Here is a 17,702-nt window from a genome sequence, read left to right as displayed (position 1 = left end):
GCCTTGGTTTTCTCACCTATAAAATTGGGATAATAATTGTACTTTCCTCGTAGGGTTGTAAGGATTAAATACATAATGCCTGATATATAGTAAAGCCTCAGTCAATGTTGGCGATTATTATTATTATCATTACTAATTTGATAATAATGTCTTTATTGCCCATATGTGATGAGAGTACAGTTTTATTTGTAACTGAAAACATTAAGATCTTTATAGAGCTCCTTCAGGAAATAATTAGCAGAATTAGGATGTCCAGTTTCAGGCACATTGTCATCATCTCAGACCACTAGGCTGCAGTGTTTACCTTAAAAAATAAATACTGCTAAATCTTTGCTGTGCTTTAAATTGGACTTTTCTTAAAGATGCTTTATCTGCATATTGCAAAGTATAGTTATTCTTACTTCTTACCTAGTCATTATATTCAAGAAACTGTTTTATCCGTTTGTCACTTTTGAGTCTGCTAACCTGGCAACACTGTAATTTGAAACATCAATTACAAGGGTAGCCTAAATTTAATACCCTGCTGATGTACCATGGATTTCATATAATTGAGTCTGAGTGAAGAAATCATATATCAATAAGTAGAGTATAGATATACATATATATTGATGCAGATTTTCGTTTGTGCTTTAATCTACTCTAGGAAATTAAAGTTTCTTAAAATGTCCTAAGCTTTTATTTGATTTATGAGAGATGCTAAAGTTTTTATTTTTGAGCATTACTTTCTTTTCATGTACCAGTGCATAGATTCTTTCACTGGAATTTATTTTTTAAATGTTTACTTTGCACATTTCCTTATATATAGTTTATTTCTCAAATAGTATTTCAAATAGGCAACTAAACTCTGAAATTGTGTGAAATCTGTTTTCTAAATGGAGAAAAGCTAGTTTATCTCATATATATGTTGTCAGCGTAAATTCATTTTCTTTTTTTAATGACCAATGTTTTAAAATAATGTTAAGATTCACTGCCATGATTCCAATCACTGGTTGTTTATAGTACAGTTGATTCCATAGCAATTTTAAATGATTTCTTGCCTATAATTATTTTTATAAAATGTACTTTTTTTTTCATCAAGTATGTGCAAAGGATGCTAATCAAATCTTCCAAAACAGAAAATGCTTTAAAATGTAAGGAAATACTTGTCTAAATAATAAATCTCTATGTATATTCCAAATTTTTTTTCTGAAATGTTTCATAGTTATAGTTCTTTGGGATAAAGACAGGGATAGGGAGGGAAGCAAAAGACTTCTTCATTTTAACTTGTCCCTGGCTGTGTGTAATCTCATTACACATATTGCTATTTTTTAAAACCTCAACAAGGGTTAACAGGCAGTGAGATTATGGACCTTTTGTGTTTTTCCTATTAATACTTATCTTTATTTAAAATAGAATAGCTTGTAAATGTAATATATGAAAAATGTCTAATAGTGACAAATGTATCAAGCTTCTTAGACAATTATGATAATAAAAATAGCTTTGCTCAGATAAGGAAAACTGATAAGACCTTTACTCCTACAAATATATTTTGCAAAATAAAACATTTTCTAGTATATTCATGTGATGAGATTTTATATCTGTTCATCTTTAATCCTTGATTCTGTCCTTCTTCCAGAAATTTTACCTGCTCAGAAATGGAAACCTCCTCTGCCTGCTTATGATTTTCTAAGTATGATGGATGCTGCAACATCACAGCATCCTACTAGGAAAGTTCCTGAGTGTATAAAAGAAACTGATGTGCAGGAAAATGATAAAGAACAGCCTGAAGATAAATCAGCAATCAGAAATGAACGTACTGGAACACTGAGAACAAAGCATTGGAAGAGAAGTAATTGGTTTGAAGAAGCCAAAAAACAATTCAGGCATGATAATAAAGAATTATGATGCTCAAAAGTCAGCTAATTTCATAGGGCTGTGGAAAGCTTTCTGAAGTATTTTTGGCTTATTTGATAGACTTAAGAATTTATTTCATTAAAAAGTAATACTATCTCACCACTATTATTCAACATAGTTTTGGAACTTTTAGCCACAGCAATCAGAGAAGAAAAAGAAATAAAAGGAATCCAAATCGGAAAAGAAGTAAAGCTGTCACTGTTTGCAGGTGACATGATACTGTACATAGAGAATCCTAAAGATGCTACCAGAAAACTACTATAGCTAATCAACGAATTTGGTAAAGTAGGAGGATACAAAATTAATGCACAGAAATCTCTTGCATTCCTATACACTAATGATGAAAAATCTGAAAGCGAAATTAAGAAAACACTCCCATTTACCACTGCAACAAAAAGAATAAAATATCTAGGAATAAACCTATCTACGGAGACAAAAGACCTGTATGCAGAAAATTATACGACACTGATGAAAGAAATTAAAGATGCTACAAATAGATGGAGAGATATACCATGTTCTTGGATTGGAAGAATCAACATTGTGAAAATGACTCTACTACCCAAAGCAATCTATAGATTCAATGCAATCCCTGTCAAACTACCACTGGCATTTTTCACAGAACTAGAAAAAAAAAATTCACTATTTGTATGGAAACACAAAAGACCCTGAATAACCAAAGCAATCTTAAAAAGAAAAATGGAGCTGAAGGAATCAGGTTCCCTGACTGCAGACCATTCTACAAAGCTACAGTAATCAAGACAGTATGGTACTGGCACAAAAACAGAAATGTAGACTAATGGAACTGATAGAAAGCCCAGAGGTAAACCCACACACATATGGTTACCTTATTTTTGATAAAGAAGGCAGGAATATACAATGGAGAAAAGACAGCCTCTTCGTTAAGTGGTGCTGGGAAAACTGGACAGCTACATGTAAAAGAATGAAATTAGAACACTCCCTAACACCATACACAAAAAATAAACTCAAAGTAGATTAAAGACCTAAATGTAAGGCCAGACACTATAAAACTCTTAGAGGAAAACATAGGCAGAACACTCTATGACATAAATCACAGCACGACCCCTTTTGACGCACCTCCTAGAGAAATGGAAATAAAAACAAAAATAAACAAATGGGACCTAATGAAACTTCAAAGCTTTTGCACAGCAAAGGAAACCATAAATAAGATGAAAAGACAACCCTCAGAATGGGAGAAAATAGTTGCAAATGAAGCAACTGACAAAGGATTGATCTCCAAACTTTACAAGCAGCTCAATATCAGAAAAAGACCCAATCCAAAAATGGGCATAAGGCCTAAATAGACATTTCTCCAAAGAAGGTATACAGATTGCCAAGAAACACATGAAAGAATGCTCAACATCATTAATCATTAGAGAAATGCAAATCAAAACTACAATGAGATATCATCTCACACCGGTCAGAATGGCCCTCATCAAAAAATCTAGAAACAGTAAATGCTGGAGAGGATGTGGAGAAAAGGGAACACTCTTGCACTGTTGGTGGGAATGTAAATTGATGCAGCCACTATGGAGAACAGTACGGAGGTTCCTTAAAAAACTAAAAATAGAACTACCATACAACCCAGGAATCCCACTACTGGGCATATACCCTGAGAAAACCATAATTCAAAAAGAGCCATGTACCAAAATGTTCATTGCAGCTCTATTTACAATAGTCAGGACATGGAAGCAACCTAAGTGTCCATCGAGAGATGAATGGATAAAGAAGATGTGACACATATACAATGGAATATTACCCAGCCATAAAAAGAAACGAAATTGAGTTATTTGTAGTGAGGTGGATGGACCTAGAGCCTGTTATACAGAGTGAAGTAAGTCAGAAAGAGAAAAACAAATATCGTATGCTAACACATATATATGGAATCTAAAAAAAAAAAAAAGGTCATGAAGAACCTAGGGGAAGATGGGAATAAAGACACAGACCTACTAGAGAATGGACTTGAGGATACGGGGAGGGGGAAGGGTAAGCTGGGACAAAGTGAGAGAGCAGCATGGACATATATACACTACCAAACGTAAAGTAGATAGCTAGTGGGAAGCAGCTGCATAGCACAGGGAAATCAGCTCAGTGCTTTGTGACCACCTAGAGGGGTGGCATAGGGAGGGTGGGAGGGAGGGAGATGCAAGAGGGAAGAGATATGGGAACATATGTATATGTATAACTGATTCACTTTGTTATTAAGCAGAAACTAACACCATTGTAAAGCAATTATACTCCAATAAAGTTAAAAAAAGATACAAATTACTAATATCAAAAATGAAAGAGGAAACATCACTACAGATCCTATGGATTATAATAGTATATTAAAGGAACACTATGAACAGCTCTGTGTCCACAAATTTGATTACCTAGATGAAATGGACCAATTCCTTTAAAGACAATCTGCCAAAACTCACACAAGAAGAAGTAGACCATCTGAATAGGCCTACAGCTATTAAAGAAGTTGAATCAATCATTAATAACGTTTTAAAACAGAAAGCACCATGCCCAGATGTGTTCACTGGGGAATTTTATCCAGCATTTAAAGAACAAATTATACCAATTCTTTGCAGTTTATTCCAAAAGATAGAAGCCAATAAAATACTTCTAAACTCATTCTATGAGGCCAGCATTACTCTAATATCAAAACCAGTCAAAGTACAAGAAAACTATAGATCAACAATGGACCATGAACATAGATGCAAAAATAGTCAACAAATTGAATCCAACAATATACAAAAAAAATTATGTACCATGACCAAGTGGGATTTATCCTTTGTAGGCAAGGATGCATCAACATTTGAAAATCAATTAATGTAACACATCACATCAACCGTCTAAAAGAGAAAAACCATGAACATGTGAATAGATGCAGGAAAAATATTTCACAAAATTCAGCACCAATTCATGATTAAAAACTCAGTGTCAGAGACTGGACATGTGGAAGGCAAGGATTATATGGGAATGCTCTGTACTTTCTGCTCAGTTTTGCTGGAAATCTAAACTTGCTCTAAAAAAGTTTGTTAATAATTAATTTTTTAAAAACAAGTAATACTAAATTATTTCAAGTTTCTAGACCAGTGAGGTCCAATAGAAATATAATGCACCATTTCATGTAATTTAGAATTTTCTGTAGCCCTATTAAAAAAGTAGAACTGAGCAGGTGAAATTAATTTTAATATATTTCACCCAATAAGTATATCCAAAATTGTTCAGTTAACATAAAAATGATAATTATTTTACATTCTTTTTTTCATATCAAGTCTTCAAAATCCAGTGCATATTTTACAGTTACTACACATCTCACTTCAGAGTAGCTACATTTCAAGTGTTTGTTAGCCACATGTGGCTGGTGACTATGGTATTAGACAGCTCAGCTCTAAACAATAACTGGCATAATTTACTTAGTTCTAGCCACAATACATTTTAAACTAAAAGATGAATGTAACTCTAGTTTAATCACAATTGATTCCACAGTGGAATCATAGAGCTGGCAGTTGTATTTGTCTTATTGTAGTCATGATGTTAAAAACCAGTGTTTCTTAATCAGGAAAAATTTTGCCCCCTCCCCTCCCCCACAGAGGACATTTGGCAATGTCAAGAGACATTTTAAAATTTATTTTATTTTAACATCTTTATTGGAGTATAACTGCTGTACAACGGTGTGTTAATTTCTGCTGTATAACAAAGTGAATCAGCTATACATATACATATATCCCATATCTCCTCCCTCTTGCATCTCTCTCCCACCCTCCCTATCCCATCTCTCTAGGTGACACAAAGCACTGAGCTGATCTTCCTGTGCTATGCAGCTGCTTCCCACTAGCTATCTATTTTCCATTTGGTAGTGTGTATATGTCCATGCCACTCTCTCACTTCGTCCCAGCTTACCCTTCCCCCTCCCCAGGTCCTCAAGTCCATTCTCAAGAGACATTTTTGATTGGCATTATAGGGGTGTTACTGGCATATAATGGGGTTATTAGAGGCCAGGGATGCTAGTAAACACCCTACAATGCATTGGACAGCTCCCCTGCCCCCCCAACAAAGAATTATCCTGCCCAAATATCAATAGTACCAAGGTTGAATAACCCTGTGTTAAACTAGTCCGTGGCAAAATGGTAAATTTACTTTTATAATATTTTCAAAAAGTAATGAAATAACCCTAAAAAGGATGCAGAGTAAGATATATATATATATGATATACTGTTATATAATGATTCCCTTATATATAATAATATTCATATATATATATATATATATATATATATATAGTTGCCCCTTGAAAATAGGTTTGAACTGTGTGGTTCTACTTATATGTAGATTTCTTTCACTACGTTCTACAGTACTGCAGGATCTGTGGTTGGTTGAATCTAGATGTGGAACTGCGGTTATGGAGGGGTAATTGTAAAGTTGTTTGTTCAGGGGTTGGCTCCCCTAAACCCCGCATTGTTCAAGGGTCGACTGTATATTTCATTGTAACATAGATTATTGCTCCTCCCAGCACCCCTTCCTAGATGTTTTTCTTAGAGCATGTAATGTGTATTATTTCAGTTCTCATTTGTTTTTATTTCTTACTTGGGAGATATGAGAGTGAACTCTATAGTTCTTAGTAATAAAACATCATCAGCCTAACCATTAACTACAAGCACGTAAAAACATGAAATCAATTAGTCATTGTACCATAGCCAGCAATTTTGACAGTTATTAATATGTGTTCTTTTAATACTTTTAAATAAAGTATCTGGATTTCAGGCTACCTTTAAAAGCTTCTTTTGGCCTCTATCATGCCCTCTATTGGACCACTTTCCCTGTATCAGTTGAAGTTCTTTGGTTGCAAGCAAGAGAAATTCAACTTTGGTTAACTTAAGCAAAATGAGAATATTGGGTAATTCACAGAATGAAGCTATGCTTTGAAAAGCTAGGAACCAAAGCTGTTTTGGGATCTATGTAGCAGGAACTAACAGTTCAGTAATGGATCAGTTCCAGCTGTTTTTCTGTCTTTCATGACTCAGGGAGTCCTGGGAATGTTGGCTAGGTGAACACTAGGCACTTTAAATGTCAGCCCTAGCCAGACTTTCACAATACAGAAGAGGTGAACCTCACAAGAGAAATCTAGATTCTCTTTATTAGGAAAAGGGAGAGTGAATGTAGAGAGGGAAAAAAACAACAAAGAAACAGAAAATCTATGAATCCTCAAGACCCCACTTTCTGTTCTTCTACCTAGCCTTTGTTTCCTTTACAGGTGTTTCTACCACATCCTCCTGTCCATTTTTAAGACCTTCAAAAGCCCTCTCTCTACCCCTAAGTGGTTGTAATTTTCCTATATATCTCCCTGATTCTCTATAAGAGTTGGTGGCATGTGCATATGTACATTCTGTATAACATCTCATTCATCATGAGTCAGATTCTTTTACCCCCTCCTGACTCACCTATGCTGGAACGTAAACATCCTTGGTCCATTGTTTCCAGCCCTTGTGATGAAATATTCCATGAGCCATTTTTCAGAATTCCTAGAGTTCATTACCCAAGCTTATGCTTCTTTTAAAAACTAAGCATGTATAAGCAGAACATTAAATTCAAAGATCAATAAGTATCTATCTTTGGTAATAGAAAGTAATTAAATAGGTATACCTTGGGAGTTGTGCTTCCATTTAAGATATAGAAAGCTGCAAGAGAATGTTCCTCCCATCCTAAGAAGAAAAAAAAATCATAACTTTTCTATTACACATAAGAGAAGGCAGCCAAAGGAACTGAATTTCAGAGTGACAAGCCCCTGAGACAGAATACATGGACTGTTTCACCTTTGGCAGAGAATAGGAGGCTGCCAGTAAAGAAGAAATGTGGAAAGTTCTAAGATTTCACTCTGTTATAAGTTAGCTTGCCACAGTTTCTTATATCAGAGACAAGGGACTTTATTACTTGCCCAAACAGTATCAATCTGAGTTTTAGTATCTGTGCTGGTTCCCTGATCCCCAATCCTATAGGGCAATGAGTAGAGGCCAGGTAACACCTATACATGCAGTGGGTTGCATTTCAGGAAGGTACCCTGAGCTCAAGGAACCTAAATATTTTATAATGGGTATTAAGCATGCTTCCCCTTGGCTCTGGAGGGAGACATCTTCATTATAGTAGACAGTAATCAAAAGTGTCTCTCTTCCAGAGGGAAATGCTATCTCTGTTTTCCCAGGCTGAGAAGGTAGTCCAGACAGAACAAAGGCAGTCAGTGCCCCTTCACAGATCATGCACAAACATGAGATACCCATGAAGAAGTGTCTCCCAACAGAAATCAGCTAAAATTTTAAAGAATTCTTTAAGGGCCAAGTATGGACTAAAGTATTAGCTTAGAGGAAGTAGGAGCCTTGACATGACAGTAGTTTACATTCACCTGGGAGCTCCTTTCCACCAGCCTCCACTGGGTGCTAATGAGAAGGACTGGGACAGGAGCCTGGTGAGAAGACATCCCTCAGTGACACAGGCATGCAGATAGTGGTTGATCTAATAATCTTGGGTAACAGACATGAAACACTGCCTACTTCCTCAGACCTTTCTCTTGTATGAGTAAAAAAAAATTAACCACTGCTGGAGAGAGAGCATACCTTCCTGCCTTCAGGTCCCAGGCAAAGATACACTGCCTCTGAGGGAGAGGTAAATGCAAAAAACCTTTGGCCCAATCCACCAAAGGGCAGACAGTGGAAGCAAGAAGAGCTACAATCTGCAGCTTGCAGAACAAAAACCACAATCACAGAAAGATAGCCAAAATGAAAAGGCAGAGGACTATGTCCAAGATGAAGGAACAAGATAAAACCCCATAAAAACAACTAAGTGAAGTGGAGCTAGGCAACCTTCCAGAAAAAGAACTCAGAATAATGATAGTGAAGATGGTCCAGGACCTCACAAAAAGAATGGAGGCAAGGATCAAGAAGATGCAAGAAATGTTTTGCAAAGACCTGGAAGAATTAAAGAACAAACAAACAGAGATGAACAATACAATAACTGAAATGAAAAATACACCAGAAGGAATCAATAGCAGAATACCTCTGGCAGAAGAACGGATAAATGACCTGGAAGACAGAATGGTGGAAATCACTGCTGCAGAACAGAATAAAGAAAAAAGAAAGAAAAGAAATTAGGATAGCCTAAGAGACCTCTGGGGCAACATTAAACACATCAACATTCACATTATAGAGGACCCAGAAGGAGAAGAGAGAGAGAGAAAGGACCCGAGAAAATATTTGAAGAGATAGTAGAAAAGTTCCCTAACATGGGAAAGGAAATAGCCACCCAAGTCCAGGAAGTCCAGAGAGTCCCAGGCAGGATTAAACCCAAGGAGAAACATGACGAGATACACAGTAATCTAACTGACAAAAATTAAAGGCAAAAATTATTAAAAGCAACAAGGGGAAAATAACAAATAACATACAAGGGAATACCCATAAGGTTAACAGCTGATTTATTAGCAGAAACTCTGCAAGCCAGAAGGGAGTGGCACTATATATTTAAAGTAATGAAAGGAAAGAACCTACAACAAAGAATACTCTACCCAGCAAGGATCTCATTCACATTTGTTGGAGAAATTAAAACCTTTACAGACAAGCAAAAGCTAAGAGAATTCAGCACCACCAAACCAGCTCTATGACAAATGCTAAAGGAACTTCTCTAAGTGGGAAACACAAGAGAAGAAAAGGACCTACAAAAACAAACCCAAAACAATTAAGAAAATAGTAATAGGAACATACATATTGATTATTACCTTAAATGTGAATGGATTAAATGCTCCAAACAAAAGACTGGCTGAATGGATACAAAAACAAGACCCATATATATGCTGTCTACAAGAGACCCACTTCAGACCTAAGGACACATACAGACTGAAAGTGAGGGGATGGAAAATTACACTCCATGCAAATGGAAATCAAAAGAAAGCTGGAGTAGCAATACTCATATCAGATAAAATAGACGTTAAAAAAAAGAATGTTACAAGAGTCAAGGAAGGACACTACATAATGATCAAGGGATCAATCCAAAAAGAAGATACAACAATTATAATTATATATGCACCCAACATAGGAGCACCTCAATACATAAGGCAAATGCTAACAGCTATAAAAGAGGAAATCGACAGCAACACAATAATAGTGTGGGATATTAACACCTCACACCAATGGACAGAGCATCCAGACAGAAAATTAATATGGAAAAACAAGCTTTAAATGACACAACAGACCAGATAGATTTAACTGATATTTACAGGACATCCCAACCGAAAACAGCAGATTACAGTTTCTTCTCAAGTGCACATGGGACATTCTCCAGGACAGATCACATCTTGGGTCACAAATGAAGCCTCAGTAAATTTAAGAAAATTGAAATCATATCAAGCATCTTTTCTGACCACAACGCATTGAGATTAGAAATAAATTACAGGAAAAAAACCATAAAGAACACAAACACATGGAGGTCAAACAATACGCTACTAAAGAAACAAGAGATCACTGAAGAAATCAAAGAGGAAATCAAAATATACCTACAGAGAAATGACAACAAAAACAAAACTATCCCAAACCTATAGGATGCAGCAAAAGCAGTTCTAAGAGGGACGTTTATAGCAATACAATCCTACCTCAAGAAACAAGAAAAATCTCAAATAAACAATCTAACCTTACACCTAAAGGAACTAGAGAAAGAAGAACAAACAAAACCCAAAGTTAGTAGAAGGAAAGAAATCATAAATATCAGAGCAGAAATAAATGAAATAGAAAAAAAGGAAACAATAACAAAGATCAACAAAACTAAAAATTGCTCCTTTGAGCAGATAAACAAAATTGATAAACCTTTAGCCACACTCACCAAGAACAGGAGGAAGAGTACTGAAATCATAAAATTAGAAATGAAAAAGAGGTTACAATGGACACCACAGAAATACAGAGCATCATAAAAGACTATTACAAGCAAATATATGCCAATAAAACAGACAACCTAGAAGAAATGGACAAATTCTTAGAAAGGTGTAACTTTCCAAGACTGAACCAGGAAAAATGGAAAATATGAACAGACCAATCACAAGCAATGAAATGGAAACTGATTAAAAATCTTCCAACAAACAAAAGTCAAGGACCAGATGGCTTCACGGGTGAATTATATCAAACATTTAGAGAAGAGCTAACACCCATCCTTCTCAAACTCTTCCAAAAACTTGCAGAGGAAGGAATACCCCCAAACTCATTCTATGAGGCCACCATCACCCTGATACCAAAACCAGACAAAGATACTACAAGAAAGAAAATTACAGACCTGTATCACTGACGAATATAGATGCAAAAATCCTCAACAAAATACTAGTAAATAGAATCCAACAAAACATTAAAAGGATCATACACCATGATCAAGTGGGATTTATCCCAGGGATTCAAGAAATCTTCAATATATGCAAGTCAATCAATGTGATACACCATATTAACAAATGGAAGGATAAAAACCATATGATAATCTCAACAGACATAGGAAAAGCTTTTGACAATATTCAACACCCATTTATGATAAAAACTCTCCAGAAAGTGAGCATAGAGGGAACCTACCTCAACATAATAAAGGCCATGTATGAAAAACCTACAGCAAACATCATTCTCAATGGTGAAAAATTGAAAGCATTTCCTCTAAGATCAGGAACAAGACAAGGATGTCCACTCTCGCCACTATTATTCAACATAGTTTTGAAAGTCCTAGCCATGGCAATCAGAGAAGAAAAAGAAATAAAAGGAATACAAATAGGAAAAGAAGAAGTAAAACTGTCACTGTTCGCAAATGACATGATACTATACATAGAGAATTGTAAAGATGCCACCAAAAAACTACTAGAGCTAATCAATGAATTTGGTAAAGTAGCAGGATACAAAATTAATGCACAAAAATCACTTGCATTCCTATACACTAACAACAAAAATCAGAAAGAGAATTTAAGGAAACAATCCCATTCTCCATTGCAACAAAAAGAATAAAATGCCTAGGAATAAACCTACCTAAGGAGGTAAAAGACCTCTACTCAGAAAACTATAAGACACTGATGAAAGAAAGATGATACAAAGAGATGGAGAGATATACCATGTTCTTGGATTGGAAGAATCAACATTATGAAAATGACTATACTACCCAAAGCAGTCTACAGATTCAATGCAATCCCTATCAAACTACCAATGGCATTTTTCACAGAACTAGAATAAAAAATCTTAAAATCTGTATGTAGACACAAAAGACCCCAAATAGCCAAAGCAATCTTGAGGGAAAAAAACGGAGCTGGAGGAATCAGGCTCCCTGACTTCAGACTATACTACAAAGCTACAGTCATCAAGACAATATGGTACTGGCACAAAAACAGAAATATAGATCAATGGAACAGGATAGAAAGCCCAGAGATAAACCCACGCACCTATGGTCAACTAATCTATGACAAAGTAGGCAAGGATACAAAATGGAGAAAAGAAGCCCTCTTCAATAAGTGGTGCTGGGAAAACTGGACAGCTACACTCCCTAACACCATACATAAAAATAACCAAAATGGATTAAAAACATAAATACAAGACCAGACACTATAAAACTCTTAGAGGAAAACATAGGCAGAACTCTTTTACATATACCACAGCAAGATCTTTTTTGACCCACCTCCTAGAGAAATAGAAATAAAAACTAAAATAAACAAATGGGACCTAATGAAACGTAAAACGTCTTGCACAGCAGATGAAACCATAAACAAGACAAAAAGACAACCCTCAGAATGGGAGAAAATATTTGCAAACAAATCAACAGACAAAGGTTTAATCTCCAAAATATATAAACAGCTCATGCAGCTGAATATCAAAAAAACAAACAACCCAATCCAAAAATAGGTGGAAGAGCTAAATAGACATTTCAACAAAGAAGACATACAGATAGCCAACAAACACATGAAAAGATGCTCAACATCACTAATTATTAGAGAAATGCAAATCAAAACTACAGTGAGGTATCACCTCATACCAGTCAGAATGGCATTATCAGAAAATCTACAAACAATAAATGCTGGAGAGGGTGTGGAGAAAATGGAACCCTCTTGCACTGTTGGTGGGAATGTAAATTGCTACAGCCACTATGGAGAACAGTATGGAGGTTCCTTAAAAAACTAAAAGTAGAATTACCATATGACCCAGCAATCTCACTACTGGGCATACACCGAAAGAAAACCATAATTCAAAAAGACACATGCACCCTAGTGTTCATTGCAGCACTATTTACAACAGCCAGGTCATGGAAGCAACCTAAGTGTCCATCAACAGACACATGGACAAAGAAGATGTGGTACATATATACAATGGTATATTAGTCAGCCATAAAAAGGAACGAAATTGGGTCATTTGTAGAGATGTGGATGGACCTAGAGATTGTCGTACAGAATGAAGTAAGTCAAAAAGAGAAAAATATTGTATATTAACACATATATGTGGAACCTAGAAAAATGGTACAGATGCACTGGTTTGCAAGGCAGAAACAAGGACACCAAGGGGGGAAAGTGGGGTTGGGGGTGGGCTGAACTGGGAGACTGGGATTGACATATATACATATAAAGTAGATAACTATGTATGTATAATGTAGATAACTAATAACCTGTTGTATAGCACACTGAACGCCACTTCACTGTACAGTAGAAACTAACACAACATTGTAAAACAACTATACCCCAATTAAAAAAAGAAAAACACCTTTGGTCCCTGGGGAGAGGTAGAAAACCTCTTGGGCCCAGGATCCTGTGCCAATACCAAGCAGAGATCTGCTATCAGTGTGAGAAGAGCAGTTTACCACTTTGGGAGGCATAAGTTTGTCAGGTGACACAGGTAAGCAGGACTTGCTCAAAGCTGAGGGTGGAGCAGGAAAACATCCTCTGGCACCCAGGTCTAACTCAAGTACAAGCTGAGTGTAGCCCATCCCTGGAGGAACATGCAGACTGTAGTACACCAAAGGTAAAATGATAAAATCCAAACCCGTTTTGACTGACTTGATTCACTGAGTCCCCCACACTAATGGCCATGTGTAAATATTTATCTCTCTCAACTATTCTCCACAAGATGTGTGGCATTCAGTCAAAAATTCTAAGGCCTAAAAAAGAAAATAAGAGAAAAAATCCATTGACAAGTGATGAAACAAATGACAGAACTAAACTCAGAGATGACCCAGATATTGCAATTGTGAGACAGAGACTTTAACTATGATGAACGTGTTAAAGGATTTACTGGAAAAATAAAAGGCAAGTTTGAACCTATCTGGAGAAAACAGGCAACTATAAAAGTCACCAGAACTGATTTGAAGAAGAACCAAATAGAACTTTTAGAAATAAAAATACAATATCTATGGTTAAAAATTCGGGCTTCCCTGGTGGCGCAGTGGTTGAGAGTCCGCCTGCCGATGCAGGGGACACGGGTTTGTGCCCCGGTCGGGGAAGATCCCACATGCCACTGATCGGCTAGGCCCGTGAGCCATGGCCGCTGAGCCTGCGCGTCCAGAGCCTGTGCTCCGCAACGGGAGAGGCCACAACAGTGAGAGACCCATGTACCACAAAAAAAAAAAAAAAAAAGACAGCTGAAAAAAGAGTAGTAACTAGAAGACAGATGATAAAAATTATTCAGTATATACCACAGAGAGACAAAAAGATGAAATATATAGAAAAGAGATTAAAAGTCCAGGGTGATGGAATGAGAAAGATTAACATCTGTTAAAGATTAATAGGAGTTCCAGAAGGAGAGGACAGAGAGAATGGGGGCAGAGATGCCAAATAAGAAGATAATTACTGAGGATTTTCCAGGATGATGAAAGATAACAATTCACAAATTCAGAAGCTTATAAATCCCTAAGTGGATTAAATAAAAAGAAACCCCCACACAGTGAAACTACAGAACATCAGAGCAAAGAAAATCTTAAAAGATGTCAGAGGAAAAGACAGATTATCTCCACAGCATTGGCAGCTAGACAACAACTGAACCAAAGACTGGCATGATATTTTCAAAAGGCTGAAGGAAAAATAATTGCTAACCCAGAATTTTATATCCAGTGAAAATATTTTTTGAAAGAAAGGAGTAAGTTAAAGACATTTCAGAATAGCAGAGACAGAGTGACCATCAGGAAAAATAGGGAGATTCAGGATATTTACTTCGTGTGGAAGGAAAGGGATCCCAGATGGGAGGGCAGAGAAGCAAAAAGGCATGAGGAGCAAAGTGATAAATTCATGGGTGAATCTAAATGAGCACTCAGAGTATAAAACACTCATAAATGCGAAACTTAAAAGAGCAAACTTGATGGAATTAACATATTAACCAACAATATATGAGTAGGGAAAGGAGTCAATAGAGTTAATGTATCCTAAGTTCCCTGGGAAATGGATAAAGTTACTGATTAATTTTAGCTTATAACAGACAGTAAGTATGCATTTTGTAATTTTTAGAGTATCCACTAAAAGGATAGAAAACTTTCTCACTATGAGGGGAAAAATGTAGCTATCAAAAATAATTAAAAGAAAGCAAGAAAGAAAAATAAATGAAACATAGAACAGGTGGGATAAATAGCACAAAGTAAGACAGCAATTTAAACTGAAATGCTAGTAAACAAAATGCAAATGGACCAAATATTCCGATTAAAAGATTGTCAGGCAGGATCAAAAAGTCAATGATACGAAGTTTATAAGAGATACAGATACACGTTAAACTTAAATATACAGAAAAGTTAAAGGTAAAAGGACAGAAAAAGATATACCATTCAATTCTAGGTAAGAGGAAGTTGGTCAGATAAGATAGCCTTAATATCAGATAGGAAAGACATTAAGGTAAAAAGCATTACTGAAGATAAAGGGTCAATTCATAATGATAAAATGTTCAATTTGTCAGTAAGTTATAACAATTGTAAATCTGTAATCACCTAATAACAGTTTCAAATTATATGACACAAAGCTAATAAAAGTTCACATATTTGCCATCATATGAGATTTTTGAGCACCTAATTAATTAATAGAGCCAGCAGAAAATTTATCAACGATTTAAACTGTCATTTAATAAACTTAATCTAACTTTACCTGACTGCCGAATATACATTCTTTTCAAGCACACATGGAACGTTTATAAAAACATGTGCTGAGCTATAAAGCAAGTCTCAATAATTGCTAAAGGGCTAAAATGATACAGAACATTCTCTCTGACCACAGTACAATTAATCTAGGGGAAAAAATGACCAAATGATAACTAGATATGTAGAGTTAAGGAGCTGGGTGTGCAAGTCTGAGCTTTAGACAACAGTCTGGGAGTCATATAGTTTATTAATGGCAAAACTTGGAATTAAACCTGAGTCTCTTTCACATTCATTTAGTGGGATGATGCCGTGTAAAGGCTTTTCTGTCCATAATATTTCTTTTTGTATTGAAAATTAACTATATACAATATGTAAAAATAATACTAAAATGACCTATTACTGGATCATTGAATAAGCAGTGAATTCAAGCCTATCTCCCACTTAGAGTTGATTCACGTTCTAACACTTTATGGTTGTAATTTCATAGTCTTTTAAAATATGCCTTATTCTTTTTTTACTAAGATACGTTAATGGAAGTTTATCCAAGATTTAGTTTGGATAACCCCAGGGTCAAATTCTTATATAGGCCTCAAGAGCTATAAAAAAAAGATGCAGAATCTGGAGTCTTGTGAAATATTCCAGACAGACCTTCTGACTTACAGTAGGCGATATTTCACGCCAGCCTTTTATTCAAATAAAGCATTCATTTCCTCTGACATTAGGTACAGTCTGAATTTTCTGTTTCTTACGTTGATACTTTATATAGTTATGAAGCCTATTTTTGAAGAATTAACTTTCCTCACATTTAAACATATTTCCTCATTAGAGAAACAACATAACCTGCTACCCAGTTCTTTGTGCCATGAAACTCCTTCTGAGTGCCTGGTGTCTTGTACGGAGAGTAACCAATGCATTTAAATCTCTTCCCCAAAGTTACCAGGATGGGACTCTAAGGATACACCAGCCTTAGATGGTCTTGACAAGTGTGAATGGTAAGTAAATCCCTAACGAGACACTAAAAGAAGGTAGGATCATTCTTGTTTCTAAAGATATTGATACTTATACTCGAGGGAAGGAGAGAGGGGAGGAAGCTATTGGGAGACAGTTTCCTTAAAAAGAGTCTAATGAACATGTCATTCAAAGAAACTCTCAGGCTTGGTAAAGGGAATTAAGAATACCTACATATCCAGAAACATCTGGGAGAGGCAGTATTGCACTGTGCTTAGAGAATGGGCTTTGGATTTGGACTGAAGAATCTTCGAGTCCTTATTCTTCCAATCACTAGCTGTGTGATATTGTCAAGTTACTTAAAATCTTTACATCTTAATTTCTTTATTGGTGAACATAATGCCCATCACATAGTGTTGAGGATTAAACAGGAAAATGCATAGTCAGCATCTGATAAATGCCTTCTTAGAGGTGGGTTTATTTATCAGAAATTTTTTCCCATTAGCAAATTAATACATTCTTGTAACAAAAATTCAAAGAATATAGAAATAGGGCTTCCCTGGTGGCACAGTGGTTGAGAGTCCGCCTGCCGATGCAGGGGACACGGGTTCGTGCCCCAGTCCGGGAAGATCCCACATGCCGTGGAGCGGTTGGGCCCGTGAGCCATGGCCGCTGGGCCTGCGCGTCCGGAGCCTGGGCTCCGCAGCGGGAGAGGCCGCAACAGTGAGAGGCCCGCGTACCTCAAACAAACAAACAAACAA

At 36.2% G+C, this 17,702-nt stretch overlaps 1 protein-coding gene across 1 annotated transcript in view; it reads left to right on the top strand.

Annotated features, from left to right (window-relative positions):
• TXNDC16 (thioredoxin domain containing 16) overlaps nucleotides 1-17,418 on the top strand; it is a 126,805-nt gene extending 109,387 nt beyond the window's left edge. The window contains exon 20 of the mRNA XM_089907707.1: nucleotides 1,616-17,418. Coding sequence (XP_089763833.1) covers nucleotides 1,616-1,884 — 269 coding nt within the window. The 3' untranslated portion in view covers nucleotides 1,885-17,418. The remainder of the gene's footprint in view (nucleotides 1-1,615) is intronic.
• The last annotated feature ends 284 nt before the right edge of the window (nucleotides 17,419-17,702 follow it).

Source organism: Delphinapterus leucas, chromosome 2, assembly GCF_059928025.1.
Source record: "Delphinapterus leucas isolate spDelLeu-1000000601 "Yukka" chromosome 2, BTC_Dleu_Yukka2, whole genome shotgun sequence".
NCBI classification, from domain to species: Eukaryota; Metazoa; Chordata; class Mammalia; order Artiodactyla; family Monodontidae; genus Delphinapterus; species Delphinapterus leucas.
The sequence above is the reverse complement of the archived record's forward strand: the minus strand, read 5'-3'. Positions and strand labels throughout refer to the sequence as shown.